The sequence below is a fragment of the Leptonotus elevatus genome, chromosome 16, assembly GCF_054856555.1.
Source record: "Leptonotus elevatus isolate MCC_2025b chromosome 16, RoL_Lele_1.0, whole genome shotgun sequence".
In the NCBI taxonomy this organism is placed as follows: Eukaryota; Metazoa; Chordata; class Actinopteri; order Syngnathiformes; family Syngnathidae; genus Leptonotus; species Leptonotus elevatus.
Window position 1 is genome coordinate 17348747 of NC_141254.1, and position 21994 is coordinate 17370740.

Here is a 21994-nt window from a genome sequence, read left to right on the forward strand (position 1 = left end):
CGACGCTGATGTGTGGAAGTCGGAAGTCCGTAGCATCTACCCCATAGACAAACAACCATTCACACTTTGTTTTGTTAGTTCACAATAGCAACAAAGCTTTGGAAACACATTGTTTTGATATTACAGTATAGAAGCCCAAGTTTGTAAAGGTGACCGTTGTGTTTTGTGGGGGTTTTCCCCTTTTGCTAAATTATCAAAATGGGTATTGTATATAGTACAAAAAAATAGTCTGTAGTTTTTATTTTTAAGTCAGCTAGTTCTAATGTTCTTCTTCTTCTTATTATTATTATTATTATTATTTTGCACATTTAAAAGTAGCAGCATGCTGTGATTCCTGTTCATTTGCTTTGATCGTACCTAAAAGGGTACCTAAAATAAGGGAGCGCTTTTGGAAATCACTGCATTGGTTCCATACTGGCGTCTTCCCTTTTGCTACACACCAATCACGTCTTGAGCCCAAAGGAATTTAGTACTTGAACGAACGTCATTGGCTCAGAGAAAGTCATGTGACCAGCGGGCAGGAGCCCGTCATGTCTTTCGTCACGTCGCTCGGGCTTCAATTCCATTAGATTATTTCTTGCCGGACGACGAAAGGGAACAGCTGAATTGCTAGCAAGTACCCGTGAAGCTAAGCGAAGTCTTCGACGATTGCACTTTGGTAAGCAGGCCAAAATTACTCACGATAGTCTTACGTGATCGTATTTTAGTAGAACTAAAGAAAGAGACCCGGGCAGTTGTCCAAACGTCGATATTACAGCACGAGTCGCCATTTTGTGGCGTCTGCGCGTGGTTTTGCTTAGCTTAGCTTATTTTAGCATCGATATGGTTACTGTCGACACGAGCCTTTTTGTGCAGGTGAGCTAGCACAACACAAATGACGACACCGACTACATTAAACACTCTTTTTGTGTTTTTTTGGTACCCCCGTAAAAAATATTGTTTTGTTTTGCATGAGCCGTGTTTTGACGTGATTTTTGCAGGCCCTGGATTGAAATGGGCTACCTTTGCCCGTACGTCACCTCGATGTATTACAGAAAAAAAAAAGACTCTTGTTGTCCCTCTCTAGAGTGCCGATACTACAGAAGATGGTCCGACCACATTTTGGACCTCCGCGCATAAAGCCCAGGTACTGTACATTGATGATATTTTGTCACACCCAGGCACCAAGTATTATGTTTTTAGTTCTAGTTGTATAATTTGAAATTATTTACTTCCATGTTTCCATAAAGCAGAGCTTATGGAGATGGTCATGGCAGTGGGAACAGAGAAGGTAATTATTCCCCTAATTCAAAAACAAGAAGAGACGCACATGACCACCCAGGAAAGCCCCACGTCAACTGGAGAGAGTCGAGGGGTCGAGGTCGCCCCCCACCCGACAGAAGAGCTCTACTGATGGAAGACCAGCGAGAGCCACGTTTCAATAACTGGAGGGCACACAATCAGGATTCCTATCAATCATATCCTCCCAAAATGGAACTTCAACACAATCAGAGGAGACCACCTCCATCTAGACCAAACCGCTCCCCGCATCAGTCATCGTCCCGCAGTCCTCTACGGGGGTCCCCTGGTCATAGGGGGCCTCCTCCCCACGGCCACTCCTCAGCACACAGATCACCCTCCCCGAGACATTTCAGAGGCCATTCTAGCGACAAGAGGCCCGGCCCAGCACCACCCTTTCAGGGTTCTTTCAGGGGCCCCAAAAGAGAACCTGGTTTCCCCCACCAGGAGCAGAGGTATCGAGGCCCTCGTGGGGATATGAGTCCAAGAGAGAGGCCATTTATGGAGTCTGGTCACGGCAAGAAGCGATGGAACGACGCCGGAGCGTTCTCTCATCCACATAATGGCCAACACGGACCTCCGGGGCCTCAGCGGAACCTGAGAGAGATGCATGGAAGAGGCTCGTGTCCAGAGAGGTACAGGATGGAAGCAGCTCTTGCAGCTGGTTAAAATGATTACAAAGAAGGCTGACCCTGATGCAGACCTCAGTTACATGGCTCATAATGCCATATACCCTGAACCCTTTGAATAATTAATGGGTGATGAAAAAATCTGACGTAAATGTGCTTTCACCTGCCCTTTGAGAAGAGTTTCTGTAATTGGTCTATACTTTATCATTGAAAATGATGAGATGCCCCCTTCCTCCAGTTTCATTTTGGCGTGGCTTTGAGAAAGGGGCTGCTTAATATAGAAAGCTCCGCCACCCACTTAACATGGCAGGAGGATCTGATATTGTAATGATTTCTTCTGTCTGATGGATATGCAGGTGGTCATCTGAGCAAGACTCCAGAAGGCAGCGTGGTCCCATGGAGAGGCAGGGCGGCAGACCCCACAGCGTGGAGAGTGCAAAAGAAGTCCCTCGCCTCCCTCTTTTCAGACCCCCACCTTGGAAAGGAGGCCCGCCGCCATCGTCGTCCTTCCACAGGATCCCCCAGGACAGGCAACTGATGGGTCCCCGCAAGAGGAGACTATCAGACGTCAGCATGTCCTCATCTAGCCCGACACAGGATCACAGTGGCCCTAAATACCCCAGGAGAGAGAGAATTCCCCTCCTCAGTATTCCCAGACCATTTGGTGGTAGACCTTTATCACTTAGGGATAAAAGTTTCATATTTAAAGGCAGACAAATGAGGTTTGAGTCTCCCATGAGACTCAAATTTCCTCCACCTTTCAAACCCAGGCCACATGAGGGTGACATTCCCCCTCGGGGACCTCCCAGCTCTGTTCTTGCTATCAGGAAGAAGCGCTTCCAGTCTAATCCGGTTCCCCTGAAAAGGCTGCAGGCCAGGGACGCAAGAGCTCAACAGTCCCCTGGCAGAGATGAAGACGAAGCCAGCAGTTCCCTGCGAGAGACTAACACCAGAAAAGAACAGGTGGAGTCTCGTCGCTCCTTGAATATACACAGGTACGGTATTTTCCTTCTTGCACTCTTCGCAGGGGCTTGATGATTGGGAGGTCAAGAAAGAATGTTTTGATCGTGAGAGCACATGCGAAAAATGGAGAAGACACGATGCACGCAATTCTGCGACTCAGATCCTCCCCTCGCTTTCTACGCTCTGCATATTCCATAAAGAGATGTTTATTCTGCCGTACCGTGAAAACAAACGGCCTTCAAGTCTGGCACAAACCATGTCAGTGCTCCTGAAGCCCCGCCCTGTTCTGTCTGTTGTCTCGAGCAACGAAAGGAGTTGCCCTCATGTTGTAAAACCTTTTTTGGTCTCTTGAATCATACACAGCTGGAAGAAAGACCAAAGTCTTATTTTGATGAAATGACAAAAACAAAGCATGTTTAAGAAATACCCCAAAATACATGCTAGTGTGAGCTGAGCATCTCTTTTGTTTTATGCTGGGACGGAAGACTTAACTGGGGAATGAATCATTTCCAGTGAAGAGGAGTTTGTAACTAAAGGATGGAAATTCACATTGTTCTGGATTCTTTACTCGTCACTCATAAAGTGGCTAAAGAATTTTGTTTCTAGACATCGATTATATGTACCCATAGCCAATGAAGTTCAACGTGGCCACACACAGAAAGCGGAAGGCGCAAGAGGAAAATGGAGGAAAAACATGGTGGCACTCCTGATCTGGAGAAGAAATAGAAGACGCTGAGCCAAGTTTACTTCAACACTTTGAGGCTCTGAAGATATCTGCTTCTCTTATAGCCTTACTACATCAGGTCTACGCCAGATCCATGCTTGGAGGTCAACATTTTTTGTGCAGACAAGGTGGTGGCGATGTAAAGATAAACAAAAAAAAAGACCGCTGCTGAAAATGTAAATACTCAATAATGCTGCAGTGATGTGGGCATTTCACTTGTGAGAGGTGACGTTAATACTCTCTGGTGGTCAACTGGGACGAAAAAGAACTTCAAGTTCAAAGCACTGTCTCCAAGATAAGACAAAGGCCAATTAACAGCAAGACTGAAATGATTCAATCAGCATCGCCAGACCATTAGTTGAAGACTGCGATGTCACCTTTATGTCCAACTAGTTCCTTATGCCACCTTGCTGTCTTTACAATATGAATCCGTCTGGGCCTCTAATGACCTATACAAGCCCAAGAAGGAAAACCGAAAAGATGATCCTCATCCATTGCCCTTGCACTTGTGATGTCTGTCAAGGAAGAGGAGTCTGCTCGCCCTTTTCGCTGCTCAAACCACCGAGTCCCGTTTCGAACCCACGACCATGAGAATCATCTCTTTAAACCCCCCAGCACAGCTGGATTTTGGACATCTCTCTCTAACCTTCACAACTCGGCGTCTTTCCATTCAGCTGATAAAATAGACCACGCGGCATCAGCCCGTAAACATCTTTGAGGAGCGGCGAGGCCAAATAAAGCACGGATAGGAGGCGGATTGAAGAGTTGTTGGTGCAATATTTTGCGATACCCACCCGACCGACCGCTTTAACGATCACTGGGTAACAGAAGAGAGCTCGGGTTGATTGCGAGTGCAAATGTAGGAGTAAAGAAGCATGGAGATGCCATGGTTTTGTAAGTATCACCGTGTGAAATCTGGCTTTACATGCTCATTTTCTTCCTGCAAAGCTATGCTGTTCATTACTGATTTTCCACAATTTGACATGGTCATCCTTTTTATGTGCATTGCTTTACTTGACCAACGGTTCATCTCTTCAGATATTCCCCCATCGAGAAACGAGACCTTGTTGTTGTGTCTCACTGGGCAGCCGGCCCGAGCACATCCAAGGAAGACTCTCCTGCGAAAGACCGAAGCCCAAAGTCAAAAACTGGTAACCCCCATGCTTTCCCTATTGAAGGGGAAGTCAACCAATATGTAGCCCCACCCGTATAAACACGGTATTCTCATTAATATTGTGTTTGTGGAATATAAATTCCAAAACCTGTTTTTATCCAGTTAAAGGACAGGGGCTGCCATTTTGCCCACCTGCTGTCGACTGAAAGTGACATTGCAACTGTGATGTCATTTTAAGTTGACAGCAAGTGGCAAAATTGCCGCCCTCTGAAAACGGGTGGATTTTGCTGCTTAATTCATATTCCACAATGCCAATGTTTAAACAGGTGGGGGTGCATATAACATATGACTTGCCGGTAATCATCTTGGGACAGTACAAGAGGTATGCGTTTATTGTTTCCCAAAACTTTTTTTTTCAATTCACTTCGTAACCCGTTCTAGACACGTCCCTGAACATCCGGCCAGCAAAAGCTGATTCAAAGTCGTCATCGCCCGACAGAAAACGAGGATATCTAGAGAGAAGAACATTCAGGTATCTATCTTGATAATCTAATAAAAACAAAGTACTGCATATCCCATTACTTAGGTTGTGGGATTTGTTTTTCAGGCCAGTTAATTTAATGCCAGACAAGCCCTTCAGACGACCTGGACCCATGCAAGTGAGTGAAGACATTTAATGAAAACAACTTTTCAGAACACTTGTGCTGCTGTTTCATATGCTTGGCTGTGGTGTTGTCTTGTACTTGTGAAACGATGACCTATTGATTGTCTTCACTGTGACGTTTCATAGAGACCGAAGTTTCCTGGCCCAAGGAGGCCTGGCCCTGAACCGTCTGGGAATTTTAGACGGCCACTCATGGTATGCAGAATTTTTAGATGTGATCAAAACATTTCCTTGGAAAGCTTTTTTTTTTTAAACTAGTTATTAACAATCTTTTTAAAAGGAGAACTTGGTACCACGTCCTTTTCCAAACCAGAAGCCCGTGTTCCGAAAAAGTCACAGTATCATGTCCAAGTATCGCAACCTGAGAGTGATGCGACAACGCGCTCCTTACAACCGAGGACCCCACCCGCAACGCTGGTGACCACCTCGGGTATGCAGATGACTTCCATCGGCACTGCCTTTTACAAGCAGTCAGTTTGAGGTAATCATCTTAAGACTGCAGTGAAGAAAACCTATTTTTTTTGCACAGGTGCTGATACCGGAGACACTGGAAAAAGTCACCAATCAAGTTAACGTCAGTTAATACATTCAATTTATTTAACAAAGCCTTGTAGAATATAGTGCTTTTTCCTCCGTAAGATTTTGTCATTGTAATTACACACAAAATAACTCAGCTGTCAGATGTACAGGACTATCATGCGGTCATTTTTTTGTATTGTATAACCTGATGTCTTGTTTTGAGAAATTTAGGGTGTTTTTTCAAAGACACTTGTTCCCTCTTGTAGATACAGTGCTCAACTTAAATGCATTATGTAGTTTCCATTCAGAATCAGTATTTTCTGTGCCATCCTATAGTTTGTACTATAACTGTAATTCACAAAAAAACAAACCACTCTTTACTTCCATGCGGGGTGTACTCATGTTGAGCACCAAATGTGACCTTGTTCTTTTAATTTCACTCTTTTGGAGATCTTGAAATAAAATCTGGGCAAGCACAAAATCAGATCTGTGATGGATTTACTTGGAGTGTTGAGTTCCTAACAAGGATGGGTTTTTCTCTCTCTTTTGTAAATAAAACTACTTGTAGCGTATACCTACCAATTCAATTGTTCGGTAAAAGTTTATACACTTTTAAAAAATAATTACTTCCTTCATATAACTGAACTTTGTCGCAAAAGTAATGCTTCCACTGAAAAGCCAGTCGTTGACAACAACAAAAACCTATCAAGGGCATTCTACATATGCACCTTTTTGCTTATTTTTTATTTTTATTTTTTTAAATTAAAGTTCCTCAGTCATGTTTGGTGGAAATTAAATTTATTGAAAAATTTCCATAAACTATGATCAAATTCAATGACTACAACTAAATTATGTGGATCCAATAGTCTAAACACAGTATTCTGTATCCATTCCATTGTTAAGCGCCTTTGAGTGTCTAGAAAAGCGCTATATAAATCTGATGCATTATTATTATTATTATGAATAATACTGCGTTTGTGGAATATGAATTCTTCTGCAAAATCCACTTGCTTCTATTCCTTTTGGAGGCGGCCATTTTGCCAATTGTGACCAAACAGAATAATCAGCCCTCAGGCACTGATGTCATATTCAGTTGACAGCAAGTAGCAAAATGGCCGCCCCAAAAGATGGCTCAAAACAGGTGGATTTTTGTTGCTTGAATCACATTCCACAACCTCATTCAGAATGTCGTGTTTCGACTTGTGTCTTGGTGTCCCATTTGAATGCTGTCACTTTTTACTGTCAAGTCAAAAACTGAGATTGAACAATTCCTCCTTTTTTCAATTTAACCCAGTGCTGTCTCGTCCTTCCTAAACGCACTTGCCCTTCACTCTATGGCCTAGTGATATTCGTGAGCTGGGTGGCGCCCCGGAGCTAAACATAGCCCTCAACGCTGCACCCCTCATCAAAACACTGAGCAGGCCACAATGGCTGGTGTTGAGTTACCACAGACGCCGCTGTATCTCACTGGGGAGGATTGCTAAACACGGTAAGTGTGTGTACTCGGCCAGTGCAGCAACCAACGATCAAACAAATAGGATTGCTACGTCTACTAATGATTGACATCTGTCATTGATTCATGTACGTATGCTTGCATGTGTTGTTGGTATTTTGTCTTTGTTATTGTTCAAACTGAAGTGAAACCATTTATGCAATGGGCCGTATCACGAAATTGCCGTTACGAAGATGTCTTAATCAGCGTTCTCCCTGTTTGTTTTTGTCTTTGTGGTGTAGAAATGTACTGAAAATGTGTTTCAAATAAGTTTTAGCCTACTTTGAAAGTACTTTGTGTCATTTGTATGATGCAGGGAAAAGCTACACCTACAATAAGCATTGCTGAGCATCATTGATATTTGTGACGCTTTTCATTTAATAAGATTGGAGATCGTGTCACTCACTAATGATGTGGGCCTGTGGCCATGGCTGGTGTAGCCGACATAGCATAAGATGAGGCCATGTCTTAAGAATGTGCGCTGGCCTGTTTTGGTCTTTAGTACATATTTAACCCAGCACACAAACGCTACAGAACTACCTATTGTTGTTAATGTTTTAAAGATAACTGTAAATTTGTAATGCATTTCATACAGGAAATAATGTGCTTTCTTCTCTTAATTTAATTGTATCATAATAAAATAATACACTCATCTATTCGTTTTTTCCCCCCCATCCTCACATGCCTGAGGGTTCTGCTTCGTATATTGTCTGAGATCTTGGCTCTTGTTCTTGAAATAAATATTCTATATTTTCTTTAAATACAGTTGAACTCAAATGCTTATTTAAAAAAAAAAACTGCATTGCTTCCAGTGTAAATTGTTGATGGAAAGAAAAAAGAATCTGAGTGTGAATTCTCCAATTCCACAAGAAAACTCCCATGAAACAAATCTGAATGGAGCTTCCCTTCCTGTAAGTATTAAATGGGGGACTCTATTATAATGGGTTGTGAAATAAAATGAGTATTGTTTTAATTGAATGATTTTGCTTGTTGTCATTTTTTTTTTCTTCACAGGCAGATAAACCCAGTCATGTTCTCCCCCAGTCATCTCCATCCCTCTCCCCGCTGCTTCCAAAAGCTCTTTCTGCTGTTCTGCACGCCAGGCAGGCCCGGCCGAACCTCAACTCCGAGCCTCGACCCAGCAAATGTCCAGCAGAACACTCATCAGCAGAACACTCATCACCCAAACTGGAGCGACTGCAGTCGGAGCTGACGGAACTGAGGGAGCAGTTTGAGCAGATGAAGAGTCAACACAAGTAGGGCATTTTGCACTCTCCTCCTCAGCCACTGCACTTTTTGATACACGCTTGTTTTGCGGAGTTTGTGATCTTGTGTTTCAGCAAAGAAATTAAACTTCTGATGAATGAGCTGGATGAGGAGAAGAGAATTCGTCTGACTTTACAGGTCAAAACAAAACAAAAGCAAGCATCCATTCACATTCTTTTGTTGAGTGTGTTGGTTGTCCTTGCAATGGCATCTATTTATGATTTTATGTTTTTCATTTTTTTTTTAGATGGAGCTACAACGTATGAAGAAGCACATGTCAAAATGACAAAAATTACTAACAAAAATAATCAAAAATTATTGTGGCTGTCGTTTGTTGTGGTGTGGAACTAAACTGCACCATACTGAGAGCTGTTGCTCATTTATTGTATGTATATTTAAAAAAAAAAATAATGCTAAGAATAGCTGTCATCATGATTCAGTGCAGTTCTACACCACTGCAAATTACTTTAAAAAGAAATATATTATTAATAATAATAAATAATATGAATACAACTTTTACACTGGATTGTGCAGATGTACAAAGTAGCTAATATTGTGATCAATGAATGTATGCTTCTGAGACGAGAAGCCAGTAGTAAATATGCACAGATATATATATATTTTTTTTCTTCCAAATGAGAGTTAAAAAAAAAATGCTGTGATATGAGTTTATTGTTGGTTGTCATCCATTAAAGAGAATATTGCAAAATGATACATATATTTTAAATAATCCAGCACAAAATCGTCCACAAAAATAAATAAAATATATATTTATCTGGTCAGTTAAAAATACATATCCTGTGCAACAGCACTAAAATGTCACAAAATTGCAGATGAGGCAATGACTATATTTACATTCACTTTATGAACACAAACAATACTGTTAAATGTGAGACATAATTGTAATTTTTTGTTGGTTTTTTTGTTTTGTTTTGTCTGACTGAGAACTAGACTTTCAGTGGCATCGGATAAAAAAAAAAAAATACATCTTTCATAAGACAGACAGTACATTCGATGTGGCACATTGCGTGTGGCCAATTTCAGACGGAATGGTGCAAGCTTGTCATGTGATTTAGCCTCAGAAGTTGGACTCTTGGCAGGGAAGTGGAGTGAAGGAGACCTCTTTGTTCTCTTCGAGGACCAGGTCGTACCGACACAGAGGCCTTGAGGTACACAGGTGAACAAAACAAATGTCAACTAAGTTAAGGCAAGAACGGCGAGGTTTCAAATGGATACAATTCAAGTGACTATACCTTTCGTGGCGTTCCAGATGTGTGAGACGGAGCCGGAGAACACGCAGTTTGTGTTTGGGTTTGAAAACATTTCCGGTGGAAAACACGAGAGACACCCTGTTCACTGACTCCAGGTCAGTGTCAAACTGGGCGAACAATTTTGTCTCTGTGAACTTCTTGAACTTGGCTGCTCTACTGATAAAACGCATACATGTGTCAAAAACAATGTGCTAATAATTCATAACCACTGTGCTATTGTATCATACGTACAGCAGTATATGATCAAATGTCCCTTAATTAATCGTAAATTATGATATATTCACTACAAATAATACCTATGCCAGTGAGTTATACTGTAGTCACAAACAGAACAATTCAAGGCTCTTCCACTAGATGGCAGAAGTTACACAATTCATCTGTGTACCCACTTGAAAAAAAATACGTAAAAATATGTGCCTTGGCTTATCAACAATTGAAAAAAAAACTGCATTAAAGTGAAGACTTACTGGTCAATCTTTGCCACCGCATTTGTACCATTCCCATGAAGTTTAACAGTGATATAGCCCCAGCGTTCTTCCTCATTCCATACCACCACGTCCAGATTGTAATTCGCCACTGAAAGACAACAGGCGACTGAGTGACACTTCCTCGAAGACAAAAAAACAACAACTCCGTTTCATGTAAGTGATTGTTATGATGAGATGGAGTAAACAAGCAAAAGTGACACTTTCCTGTGTATATAAAAGTAAATGTGTAAATGTAACGTATATTACTCCAACGGGTCCCACCTGTTACATTTTTTTTAAATTCTCATCATACTTACTGCAAAATGGAGCATTTTCATTAGTGATGAAGAAAGTTTTGGATTGGCCCAGCTTCAACAAAATGTCTCTCCACTTGAGGATATCATAACCTGGATTGGAGAAATGCATCAATGAATAAAATGGTATTTAAAAAAAAAAGTGTCAGCATGATGCAGTCCAGTTTTAAATCATGCCAACTCACCCCACAAAAACAGACATTTTCTTAACCTGGTAATTCTATGGCTGTCAATCAAAGTTGACCATTATTATTTAATATATAGCTGAATTGATTAATAAGGTTTTGGAGAAAAATAATGGGGATTGATACTTACTTGAAAAAACCTAGTAAAGTTTTTTCACATCAGAAATTCTAGTTAAACCCCTTGTAAAATGTACTAATTTCTGAGTGAATCAACCTTTACTAGGCTTTTTCAAGTGAATATCAATCCCATTTTTAGTGATAAAATATGTACCAAAAACGGGGCATCCGGCATCACCAAACTGCTCACAGCTTGTGCACTTGCCATCCCGGAAGTCCTTGTAAGAGGCGCATGGGAAAGCCCTGCTGGTGCAAATGTGACTCAACGACTCACAGAAGAGGTACACCGATCTCTGATGGTCACATTTAAAGTAGGCTGTTCCTACACAAAAAAAAAAAAAAATTGAAAGTCAACAAGTTGTCAACACATTTTCACATAATCAAAATAAGTGAAATGAAATTACCTGAAAAGATGGTTTGGGGGCAGCCAGGCTGATCTGTTCCTCCGTTGGCGTAAAAATCAATGTGACCAAGAGCTTCTCTGTATCCCAGACCTGGAAAACCACAAGAATGTTAAAGCAATATTTAAAAAAAAATTCTCTCCAAATAAATGATTTTAATTTGATGTTACCATCAATGTCCGTGTGCAGAGCATCTACAAACTGGGCGTCTGTGGGATCCAGACGGTCCTCTGGGGGAGCTCCAGTGAACTGTGGCCCTGCTGGATCCAGAGCTGTACAATTGCAATGAGGTGCGAAAACCATGACTCGTATGATTGTTGCCCTTGGGTTCAAATCCCTGATAAGTCTACCATTTTGGCATTAAAGTGACTGTAACATTTGAGTGATTCTTTCATGTACCACTAGAGGGAGCCTGTGTACCTCTAGTGGTACTCACTCATACCACACGTTGAGAATCAATATAAACAGCATACAGGTGCACCTTAATAGAAAACTAATTTATTTTCATAGTTCATTTGAAAAAGTCTCACTCGTATGGATTCACTACACATTGCGAAATATTTTTTGCTTTTATTTTATTTTCGATTTATTAAAGGAAATTTGAATCTTACATAAGATACTACTACTACTACTACTAATAATAATAATAAAAATACTGAAATTCATTGAGCTTCACCTGTACTGTACAGTATATGTAACTTTCAAAACAATGCTGTTAATGGGTTGTTCATTTAGGAGGTAATTATTTATTTATTTACTTTTTCTCTGAATTAACACGATCATAATAAAAAAAATAAAAAAAGTAATCTTTTAATTTTACACAGCACTGGAGTGAATATAATCAACAAGTACAGTATTCCAGTGTGTGTCCTGTGAAGCGTTAACCCATTTAATCCCCGCCATTTTCATGCAAAAGACATGTTAAGTCATGTTTTAAAGTCAAAGTGTGCGTCGCATTCACTCTGAACCAAGAGTATCGGAATGGGAAATGGTTTGGGACAAAGGCCATGTCAATGTATACATTTGATTGATTTTCAGCTGTTGAAATATTGAATTGGATGGAGCGAAAATGCCGTACCTGTAATTCTTCCAATTGTGCCGTTCAGGTTAGCGCCCACAAAACCAGATATGTGAGCACCGAGACTGATTCCGATCATGTGGACGTCATTCAGAGAGGCACCGTGTTCCTGTAAAGACCATCAGTTAGACACCAAAAAAAAAGACTCTTTGTAAAATGATGAAAGTGAAGCTAATTGTACCTTCATCAGTTTAAGAAAGCCGGTGAGATTTTTTCCAGCCTTGTGCGTGTTCTCCACCGCTTTGAAATAATTTGCATTAGCAGCTCCGCGGTTCCAGTCCACTAATATGACATTGAGGTCTTTCGTGGCCAGGAGCAGCTCCGTGATTTGGTGAGCCCACACGGGGGGCGAGCCGGTGGGCCGATAGCCGTGGATGATGAAGGTCGTGGGCCGAGACAGGTTGAAGAGAGGCTCAGCCGAGAAGTTGGCGTAAGACAGAAGTGAGCCGCAGTGTATATTCTCCCTGGTGAAAAGCAGCAACCTTATCTTGAGGCTGGTTCCGATGATCGCATGAGCCAGATGGAGATCTGTCAAGTCGGCACATGCCTTCGCTGGAGGAGAAAAGAAGACAAAAGTGCGATAAACGACACTGCGATATTATACAGTTATTCGACACACGAAATGAGGGTCAACAAAACTGCTCTAATTTGTTGACTTTTGTGTGACATTCATGTCCAAAATGTCATCATAGGCTGGCGTTACTCGTGACGGTGGCATTATGAGTTTACCGAGCGGTGTGGGATCATGGGAATTTGTGTCCTTACTGGTAACACAGCCACAGAGGAATCAGGTGAGAATCATCATGCGGTCAAGTGGCACGCATGCGGCACTGCATGGCTCGCAATGTCATGTTGATAGTAACCACAAGCAAGACGGAGACTGACACAAGACACGCCATGTTTTTAACCCTGGAATTTGGCCCCTATAAATTCTGCTACTCAAATAACAAAGACCTTCTTTTTTTTTTCCCAGCAGTGATTGTGTCCCTGTGTTCTTGTTTCCATTGGCCAAAGTGTGTTTGTACATTCAAAATCCAGTTCTAAAATGCAAAAAAAAAAAAAAAGTATATTGTTCAATGTAGCTGTGTATTTGATTGATTATTTTCTTCAATTCTAAATAGTTTACTGACAGTTTTTGTTATTCTGATTTTTCGAAATGATACCCCTAAATCCCAAAAGGGTCATATTTCGCCCTAATGCTAAATTAGGGAATAAAGGGTTAAAATTGAAAAAAAAAACATATATTTTGGTGTTCAGTGAATTTATAGCAGTCATTTAATGTATAATTCATAATTTTCCAGAGAAGAAAAGGGTTCTTGGGTTCTCCAGGGTTAAATCAAGGATGAACAACTTTGTTTTTTTTGTTTTTTTTATATATGATCTGTTTTCTTTCATCAGAATCAAAGAGTATTATACATTTTTATTTTCGATTCAAGTAAAAGAAAAAAAGAAAAAGATGAAGTACACCTAAATATCTTAAATATTATTGTAACTGGCCACCACATAATCGAGAACTCGCCACTACAGGATACATGGAATTAAAGCGTACGCACAAACTGGTACTTCAACACATGACGGTCGGCTTTTGAAATGGATTTCACGGCTGCTGTGAAATTCCTTTCGCACAATCGCACTTTCTTTCCACCAATTCTGATTTCCGACGTGTTAGTTTGATTGCTTTTTTTTTGCATAGCGTGTTGAAACTTTTTGTATTGTTACTTGTTGGTGCACACTGCGCAGCCGAGCCTAATTTACAGTATACTGTCACAAGTTATTGTAGGCTATTACATGTTGTGTTCAAGTGTACGATGAGGCATTCAGGGGCCGGATGAGTTACAAAAGAGCAATTGTCCTTTTTAGAAGTGGAGGCATGGTGTTACTTCATTGTTCACTTTGCTGTTCATTTCATTGTTCCCTGAAGGGAAATCTCAGTTGTGACAGAAGTCGGATCATATGCAGCATGATAGAGAGATGAAATAGTTCCATACTGTATATTAAATATGTTTTTCAGACTGTGTATGTATGAATATGAGTGCTCGCTATAAAACCAATACTTAATAACAATAATTCCCAAACATCCTGCCCGAGTGGAGCTGAAACATGTGCCACCGCAAGCTGAATCTGAATAATTTAGATTCGAATTTGAATTTCTAAACTTGAAGAATTGTGTTGAAAAACTGAATTTTGAATAGCACGCATTGAATTTGTATTGTTAATTTTGAATCACTGGATTGAAAAATGTAATCTGAATTGTAAAAAAAAAAAAAAAAAGAAAAGAAAAAAAAATGTTAGAAAAAGGCCTCACATTCAGTTTTATAAATATTTTTTTTTTTCATATTTCGGCCCATACGTATCATCCATTTTGAAGAGAATAATTCATAATTGGCAAAAAATATTGTACGTGTATTACAGATGTACAGTATCAGTATTGGTGCATCCCTAATTTGAAGACACACATGCAAGGCGCCCCAGCTACAGATAAAAATGAGAAGGAAGCAATTATTAAAATAACATTATTTGATCAAATAAGTTAAAAAGAAATGTTAAAAGTAATTATAAAAGAAAATAAAAAAGTAAAGATAATTGATCAGTCGTCATGGTAAATAAGAGGCGAGCAAAAGAACATTCAGTTATCGTAATATTAACGCTACCATAATATGAAAACGTGACAAAAGTAGGGTTGATAGTTTCCTATGTTGGATTTAAAAATACCAGCGCCACTCAGTTTCTATTGCGCAATACTGGTGAAACGACCTGATGTGTTGAGTGACACTGTTGCACACATCTGAAGTCATCTGAAGAGGGGGACGGAGGTGTGACGTTGTTTTTTTCCCGGGCCGCTAACCATATTTAAGTTTTTTTTGAGTGATGCTTTCACTTCCCCGAATGTCCTCCGACGCCCATGAGCGTTCTTCTACTTCAACTGTCAAACATGCGGTCGCATACAATAACAATGTGAGTATACACGCTGGGCCTTACCTTTGCATATATCGACAGTTAGTGCCAAGAGAAGCGTCAGGAATTGCCACAGGGACATGATTGAGGCCCGCCACATGCGATCTGGATCTGGAGTTTCAAAGCACAACTCAGTTGTGTCATAGCAAATTACATCAGAAATCAAACATGAATACACGTTTAACACATCACTGTGGATATGACAATATTTCCAAGTGTATTTTTTTCCCTCTTTTTTTTTTTCCCTTGATGTCTTGTATTCTGTCCTATAAGGCAGCAGTTTCGAAGTTGTAAACATTCTTACCTGACAGCAAGCCATCCTAGTTACTCATCTACTGACCCTCCTATGTTGGCACACAGGATATGCATGACCAACTTTTTTTTTTTTTCATTGTCAGTCTCATAGAACCTGTCTTTATTTATTTATTGAAGCAGTGATCTCATGTGACTTTAATTAAGAGGAGATGTGCAGAAAATCAATCTCTGGCATGGTTCCTGACATGTGTACACAGTTGAGAATTCCTAGTCAGAATAGACTGGAATTGAGTGTAAAAACCTCAGAATCAACTTGAATAGTCTTACCTTAGTTGCCAGGAAGTAAGTCCCTGACCCGTCGTGTCCAAGATTTAAAATCCAGAAGTCTCCTGTGCGTTTGTATCCCTACATGTTGAGGCACTGCTCATTTCAGGAAGTCAGAGAAGTGAGAGATTCTCGTCCCGCCCGCCTTGTTCTCACCAGGATGGCCACACCCCTTGCTCCAGGTCATTGTGCTCGCAGGTGAAACATTCTTGTCAACTTACTGCTGGTATGTGTACTGTTACTGTACATCCATTCACTTGCGGAGTTTCAATCTATCTCCCATTTTGAACTCATCTACTGTAACAGGTTTTTGCGCAATGTTCTTATTTATTGATGCCCGTGCAAACAGTGCACACACACAGAAAAAAAAAAACACACACACACATTTTGCCAGATGGGTTTGAGAGATTTTCTAGTGGTGAGATGAATGATTGAACTTTTTGGCCACAATTCCAAAAGTTATGTGTAGCGCATACACAACACTTCACACACCACATCATCTCTTTTACGTGGATCTATTTTTAGTTTAGATTTAATTTTCACCCGAGTTGTACTTGTTTTAGGCCATGTGAGTAGTAGTTATAATTATGTACTTTGGTGTTATTATCTAATATCAGAAAACACTGGCATTTGAACAGGGGTGTGTAGACTTTTTATCCAAATGATCACATGACCTAAAAAAAAAAAATCTTCCTGATTGAGTTCAAATGGTTGAGAAATGATACTGTGATTAATTTAGCTGCCTTATTTTATGGCTATGCATTCACAAACATAGAAGAGGAAGTCAAAAATATAATATATTATTAATAACAATAAAACTTCTGTAGTATACTTTTTTCCCCTCCAGTTTAACTAAGCTAAACTAACACCTCGTTTAAATAATTTTTCTCTTACTGACAGTCTGACACGTTCTCAGATTCAGTACAGGTTTGTGTGCATTATATCCCAGCTACATCCACCAGAGGGCAGTGTATTTCCAAACAGTTGGCAGTCAACCACGGTAGGAAGTAAAGAAATCCTAACTGAAAATGCTAACATTGAAAAGACACCAACAATCATACTAAACATTTACAGCCCTATATTTAAAAAAAACAAAGAAACAAACACATATGAACTACGAGTTGATATCATCAGGAGAAAGTTTTTAATTTTCTGTGTGAACCAATGTTGAACTAAAAGGTTTTGCCGGCTGTACTCATGCCTATATGACAAGTTTTACAACTTTTAATACAAACTGTGAAATGTCAACAGCCTTGATGAGCGGACAAAACTATATCCGCTACTGTATCCATTTCAGTCATTACATAACATCACAGACACGTCGTACGACAGTGTTTGGTTCCAAAGGCTGAAATTGTAACTTCTAACTGATCAACCATTTGCACTTTCTTGCTCTGTCACTCATCAAAGTGTGAACTCAATTTTGATTACTTTGTGATCTAATTTCTACTTTTTATTATTTGTCTTTTTTTTGTTTGTTTGTTTGTTTCAACCTTGCACAGCCTACCTACATGGAGGGAAGTCATCCAGAGGCCAGTGATGACAAGAACACTCTACATTGTAGCCGTTTGAACTTTGCTCACTACATTGTAACGTCATCAGAGTCCGGCAGGGGCCTGGCATACTTTGAGGCAGATAGACGTTTCCACATATTTGCTTAGCTATACAAAAAGCTGCTTGAGGACTCATAGGCGCAGGGGTTGCCCATTAGACTTTTTGAAAGCATGGCAGGAAGGAGACGTAACAGAGGCGGCAACAACAACCAGCAACAGGCACCGCAGGGACGAAGGAGAGCCTCAGGCCGGGTAAAATACATCTCATCTGTGGCACTTAAAATGCATATTTTTGTTTTGTCGGGCTGATCATTCATTTTTCCACAATGTCAAGTTAATATTTTATCGAAGCTAAATTGATTTTATTTTTATTTCCTGAAAGAATATAAAAGTTGACATGACTACAGCCTTAAAAAAAAAAAAAAAACAGGTTGATATCTGTACGGAAAATATAACCAAACATGTCTACTATTCATTTTATTTGTTGAACAGACCGCAAACATTAGCATGAAAGTAGAGCTCAACCAATAGCTAACGACACAGTAGATAAAGTGTGTATAATTACATGCACACCACACAAAGTCCATAACCTGAACCTCAGTGATTGCTTGCATTATTCGTGACTGCCTAAAAAAACAACAACATAAAACTTGCATGTGTGTGTTTTTTCTTCCAATGATGCACGTGTTGATTGAAGTGTTTCTTGTAAGAGGCTATTAAAAGCGCGGCTGCTTGCCCGTACATGTGCAGTGTCATCTGCCCCATGCTGGGATCTTAAGAGCAGTGTTTCTCAACCTTAAAAAAAAAATAAAAATAAAATATATATATATATATATATCACAAGAAGTACATTATAAAGAGTGAAACAATGAGATATAATAATTTACACACAAATTGAAGTATTCAGTGTGAAATTGAGTCAAATTGGACACTTTCCTCTGCCACCCCTGATGATCTCTCATTGACTGCTGCTGTATCTGATCCACTTTCCAGGCTTTACGGGAGCCGGCTGCGTTTGCCAAGTCGACTGGTTGCGAATCAGCGGTCCCTCATGAGAAGTTGACCATCGCCCAGGCGAAGAGGGGCACGCCAGGTTCCCATTGATTTCTACATCAAATGGCGTTGTGTTATACAAAATGTTGTCTGCAGATTTAGATTTGACTACAAAATTTGATTTATAGCCAAAATGGTCAAAAGACATTCAATGTTTTACTATAAGACCAAAAAAAAAAAAGGACTAAAAATACACACATCTGCACATTTTCTATAGCTCAGCTGTATTGCACTCACATTCCCACCATCACTGAGCGTTCTGCATTGACAATGCAATGACTCACACACGCCCGCGCCCACACACATACAGTTCAGTTAAAAATCAAACAATCCTTTCAAAATGGAGAATTCAGTTGGAAAGATGAGTCAGCAGTTTCAATCATATAATTAAAACGGCATGCCTGTACTGTTTATGTCATTTTACAGCTGGGTGTCGACTTCTAGATAGCCTGTACGTTTGTATGGCACAATCGAATATTATCATCAAAAAATGTCATTCTTCTTTTCATTTTTTCTTATCTAAAGCTCATCGACCAGTGAGGGTGTACGCAGATGGCATATTTGATCTTTTTCATTCTGGGCACGCCCGAGCCCTGATGCAAGCCAAAAATGTGTTTCCCAACACACACCTGATAGTGGGAGGTAAACTGTGACTCGTTCTCATCTCGCTTATTTATTTATTAAATAGCAGCAGCTTTCCGAAAAATCATCCGAAAATGAAACTACTGTTTTGTATGAAGTGTGCAGTGACGAGCTGACGCACAAGTTCAAGGGCTACACGGTGATGACCGAGGACGAGCGCTACGATGCCCTGCGGCACTGCCGCTACGTCGACGAGGTGGTGCGAGATGCTCCCTGGACCCTCAGCACGGAGTTCCTAACGAAACACAAGGTCAAAGGTTGCGCAGTTATGAAAAAGAAGCCACTTTTTTAACATTATTTTTGTGACGCTTGCAGATTGATTTTGTGGCCCATGACGACATCCCTTACACCTCTGCTGGATCGGAGGATGTTTATAAGCACATCAAGGCAGCAGGTGAGGATTCATGGCATGATGTCACTCGTTTTGGAATTGACGCGTGCCATTTTAACAGGAATGTTCGTGGCCACCCAGAGGACAGAGGGCATCTCAACGTCCGATTTAATCACTCGCATTGTGCGGGACTATGATATATACGTACGACGCAACCTACAGAGAGGCTACACGGCCCGAGAGCTTAATGTTGGATTCATTAACGTGAGCCAAAAATATGTGTTTGACGATTGTATTTTTTTTTTTGCAACCTGATCAGAAATCAACCGGATTTTTTTGTTCATAACAGGAGAAGAAATACCGCCTTCAGAACCAGGTGGACAAGATGAAAGAGACGGTCCGTACAGTGGAGGAGAAGTCCAAACATTTTGTGTACCGAGTGGAGGAGAAGAGCCAGGACCTCATCCACAAGTGGGAAGAGAAGTCACGGGAATTCATTGGCAACTTTCTGGAGCTTTTTGGACCAGATGGAGCTTGGGCATGTTTACCTTAACACATTCACTGCCATTGACGGCTATAGACGTCAAAAATTCATTTGAACTTTTTCTATTAGTTTAACATTTATTTTTTCACTTTTGTTAACAAGAGTATGAAAACCTAGAAGAAAATTATTGTACATTTAGAACAGATATAAAATGTGTGATTAATCGTGACTATTGAAGTCATGCGATTAATTACAATTACAATTTTTAATCGCCTGACGCCCCTAATTTTTAATAATTTAATCGCCTGACGCCCCTAATTTTTAATAATCTTTTCTAAAAATAAAACTTAAAAAGTCTATGTTTTCATACTCTTGTTAACAAAAGTGGAACAAATGTTAAACTAATAGAAATAGTTCAAATGAATTTTTGACGTTTATAGCCGTCAATGGCAGCGAATGAGTTCATTTTGAATCCACGTAAAAATATTGTAACTTTTTTATTCCACATGATTTTGCTACATTTCCACATCCGCTAATTTTCTGTAGTGCTTGGCCTGCAAACTACAACAACAAAATTGAAATACTCAAAACTAAGCATGATCATTGTTGTCATTTTTAACGTTTTTTTAGACTATGCAGGTATACCTAATGAAGTGTCCAACTGTATATGCTGTATTATTTCCTTCTTTTTCAATCAACGTCATGCAAGATGTACCCAATGTTGAGGCATAATAACAAAATCCACCTCTGTGTTGTTTGTGTCCTTGTGCAGCATGCTATTCAGGAGCACAGTGGACGAATGCTCCAGGCCCTGTCACCTTACTCATCCCCTCGTGGCTCCCCCAGCAGCAGTCCCACCAGAATGCGCTCACGCTCACCTGACTCCTCCCCAGCCTCCTCCCCAGCCTCCTCCAGCACTACTCCCGCCTCCACGTCACCTCCTGCTTCTCCCATCGTCCGCCGCCGCACCTGAAATGGGGACACTCTTCTTACTCAAGGCTACCGCCATATATTGTGCAAATGATCAGCTCTTTTGGTCTCAATGTAGGGGTTTTCTTCTGGATATGATTGAAAATATGGCTGAGATGTTCCATTGATTTAAATAATCATTTGAAATAATGTAGCCTATTACTTGTTTATTTAAATGTAAGTACAGTACAATAGTACAATCATATTTATGGTGTTTTCTCCATTAAAAGGTAAAAGAAAAAGGAAATACTTCAATTTATCCTTCATACTCAACCAAAATTTGTCACTGGAAATGGACAGCACAGATACAATAAATGTTACATAACATTCCAGTTAAGAGTCAAACGGAATTATATTAGTTAAGTTTTGGTGTAAATAATAAGACGATGCTGCTGCCCCATCCTCATCCATGCACCATGTTCTGAAAATCTCATGTGTTGTTTGGGATTAATATGCAAATGATCATAGTTACCTTGAATCAGGAGTGTCAAACAAAGTCAAGGAAAATAGTGTGTTCTGCTGGTGTTGATTTTATTTTGAAATACAGTTTGTTAAAAATATATATGAAGTTATATAAAAGTGAAGAAAATTTGCAATTTTGGTACTGAATTTAGCAAGAAATATGTTGTAGATGCACATGATTTGCTGTAGATGAAATTATTTGACAAATATTACTATCCAATGCAGTGTTTACTTTTACATCTTGTGTATAGTATTTTCATTTTATCAGTACTAGTAATTTAATGTTACTAATTGTTATATACACGTCAATAAAAACAAATACCTTTATTATTAATTTAGTTGTACGTAAAGAATTTGGTCGAAATTTAATTGTGGTAGGCTTATACTTTACATCCAAATGACATGACCAGGAAACGAGACACCACCAGTGTCTGGGATTTGTAGTTTTTCAGTGTTCGCCCCGCATGGCTGTGACGTAATCACT

General features: G+C 40.0%; 4 protein-coding genes across 9 annotated transcripts; 3 read left to right on the forward strand and 1 right to left on the reverse strand.

The window, feature by feature from the left end:
- Positions 1–512: 512 nt before the first annotated feature.
- LOC147161079 (uncharacterized) lies at positions 513–6375 on the forward strand. Of its 3 annotated transcripts, none has more exons than XM_086057629.1 (10): positions 513–658; positions 1067–1126; positions 1230–1913; positions 2264–2902; positions 4633–4745; positions 5150–5240; positions 5316–5367; positions 5499–5567; positions 5653–5802; positions 5902–6375. In XM_086057629.1, the coding sequence occupies exons 2-9, from the start codon at positions 1086–1088 to the stop codon at positions 5791–5793; spliced, it is 1830 nt and encodes a 609-aa protein (XP_085913755.1). In that variant the 5' UTR covers positions 513–658; positions 1067–1085; the 3' UTR covers positions 5794–5802; positions 5902–6375. The 3 variants fall into 3 exon arrangements, with proteins under 3 accessions (XP_085913755.1, XP_085913757.1, XP_085913756.1); XM_086057631.1 differs by having other exon boundaries at positions 5686–5802; XM_086057630.1 differs by having other exon boundaries at positions 1233–1913.
- Positions 6376–7247: 872 nt separating this feature from the next.
- Positions 7248–10381, forward strand: LOC147161080 (SH3 domain-containing kinase-binding protein 1). Of its 2 annotated transcripts, none has more exons than XM_086098546.1 (5): positions 7248–7380; positions 8196–8294; positions 8398–8639; positions 8724–8787; positions 8897–10381. In XM_086098546.1, exons 2-5 carry the CDS (start codon positions 8208–8210, stop codon positions 8933–8935), a joined length of 432 nt encoding a protein of 143 aa, XP_085954672.1. In that variant the 5' UTR covers positions 7248–7380; positions 8196–8207; the 3' UTR covers positions 8936–10381. The 2 variants fall into 2 exon arrangements, with proteins under 2 accessions (XP_085954672.1, XP_085954673.1); XM_086098547.1 differs by lacking the exon at positions 7248–7380 and adding an exon at positions 7396–7472.
- On the reverse strand, positions 9574–16144 carry lipia (lipase, member Ia). 3 transcript variants are annotated; one of them, XM_086098545.1, is made up of 11 exons: positions 16020–16144; positions 15462–15548; positions 12664–13034; positions 12483–12591; positions 11575–11676; positions 11408–11497; positions 11158–11325; positions 10705–10794; positions 10388–10496; positions 9903–10073; positions 9574–9812 (listed from the first exon to the last, which is right to left on the reverse strand). In XM_086098545.1, exons 2-11 carry the CDS (start codon positions 15535–15537, stop codon positions 9728–9730), a joined length of 1371 nt encoding a protein of 456 aa, XP_085954671.1. In that variant the 5' UTR covers positions 15538–15548; positions 16020–16144; the 3' UTR covers positions 9574–9727. The 3 variants fall into 3 exon arrangements, with proteins under 3 accessions (XP_085954671.1, XP_085954670.1, XP_085954669.1); XM_086098544.1 differs by having other exon boundaries at positions 9903–10076; XM_086098543.1 differs by having other exon boundaries at positions 9574–10076.
- Positions 16145–17406: 1262 nt separating this feature from the next.
- pcyt1bb (phosphate cytidylyltransferase 1B, choline b) lies at positions 17407–21689 on the forward strand. Its single transcript, XM_086098468.1, has 8 exons — positions 17407–17821; positions 18563–18662; positions 19148–19264; positions 19363–19514; positions 19580–19658; positions 19717–19859; positions 19945–20133; positions 20852–21689. The coding sequence occupies exons 1-8, from the start codon at positions 17741–17743 to the stop codon at positions 21050–21052; spliced, it is 1062 nt and encodes a 353-aa protein (XP_085954594.1). The 5' UTR covers positions 17407–17740; the 3' UTR covers positions 21053–21689.
- Positions 21690–21994: the final 305 nt, after the last annotated feature.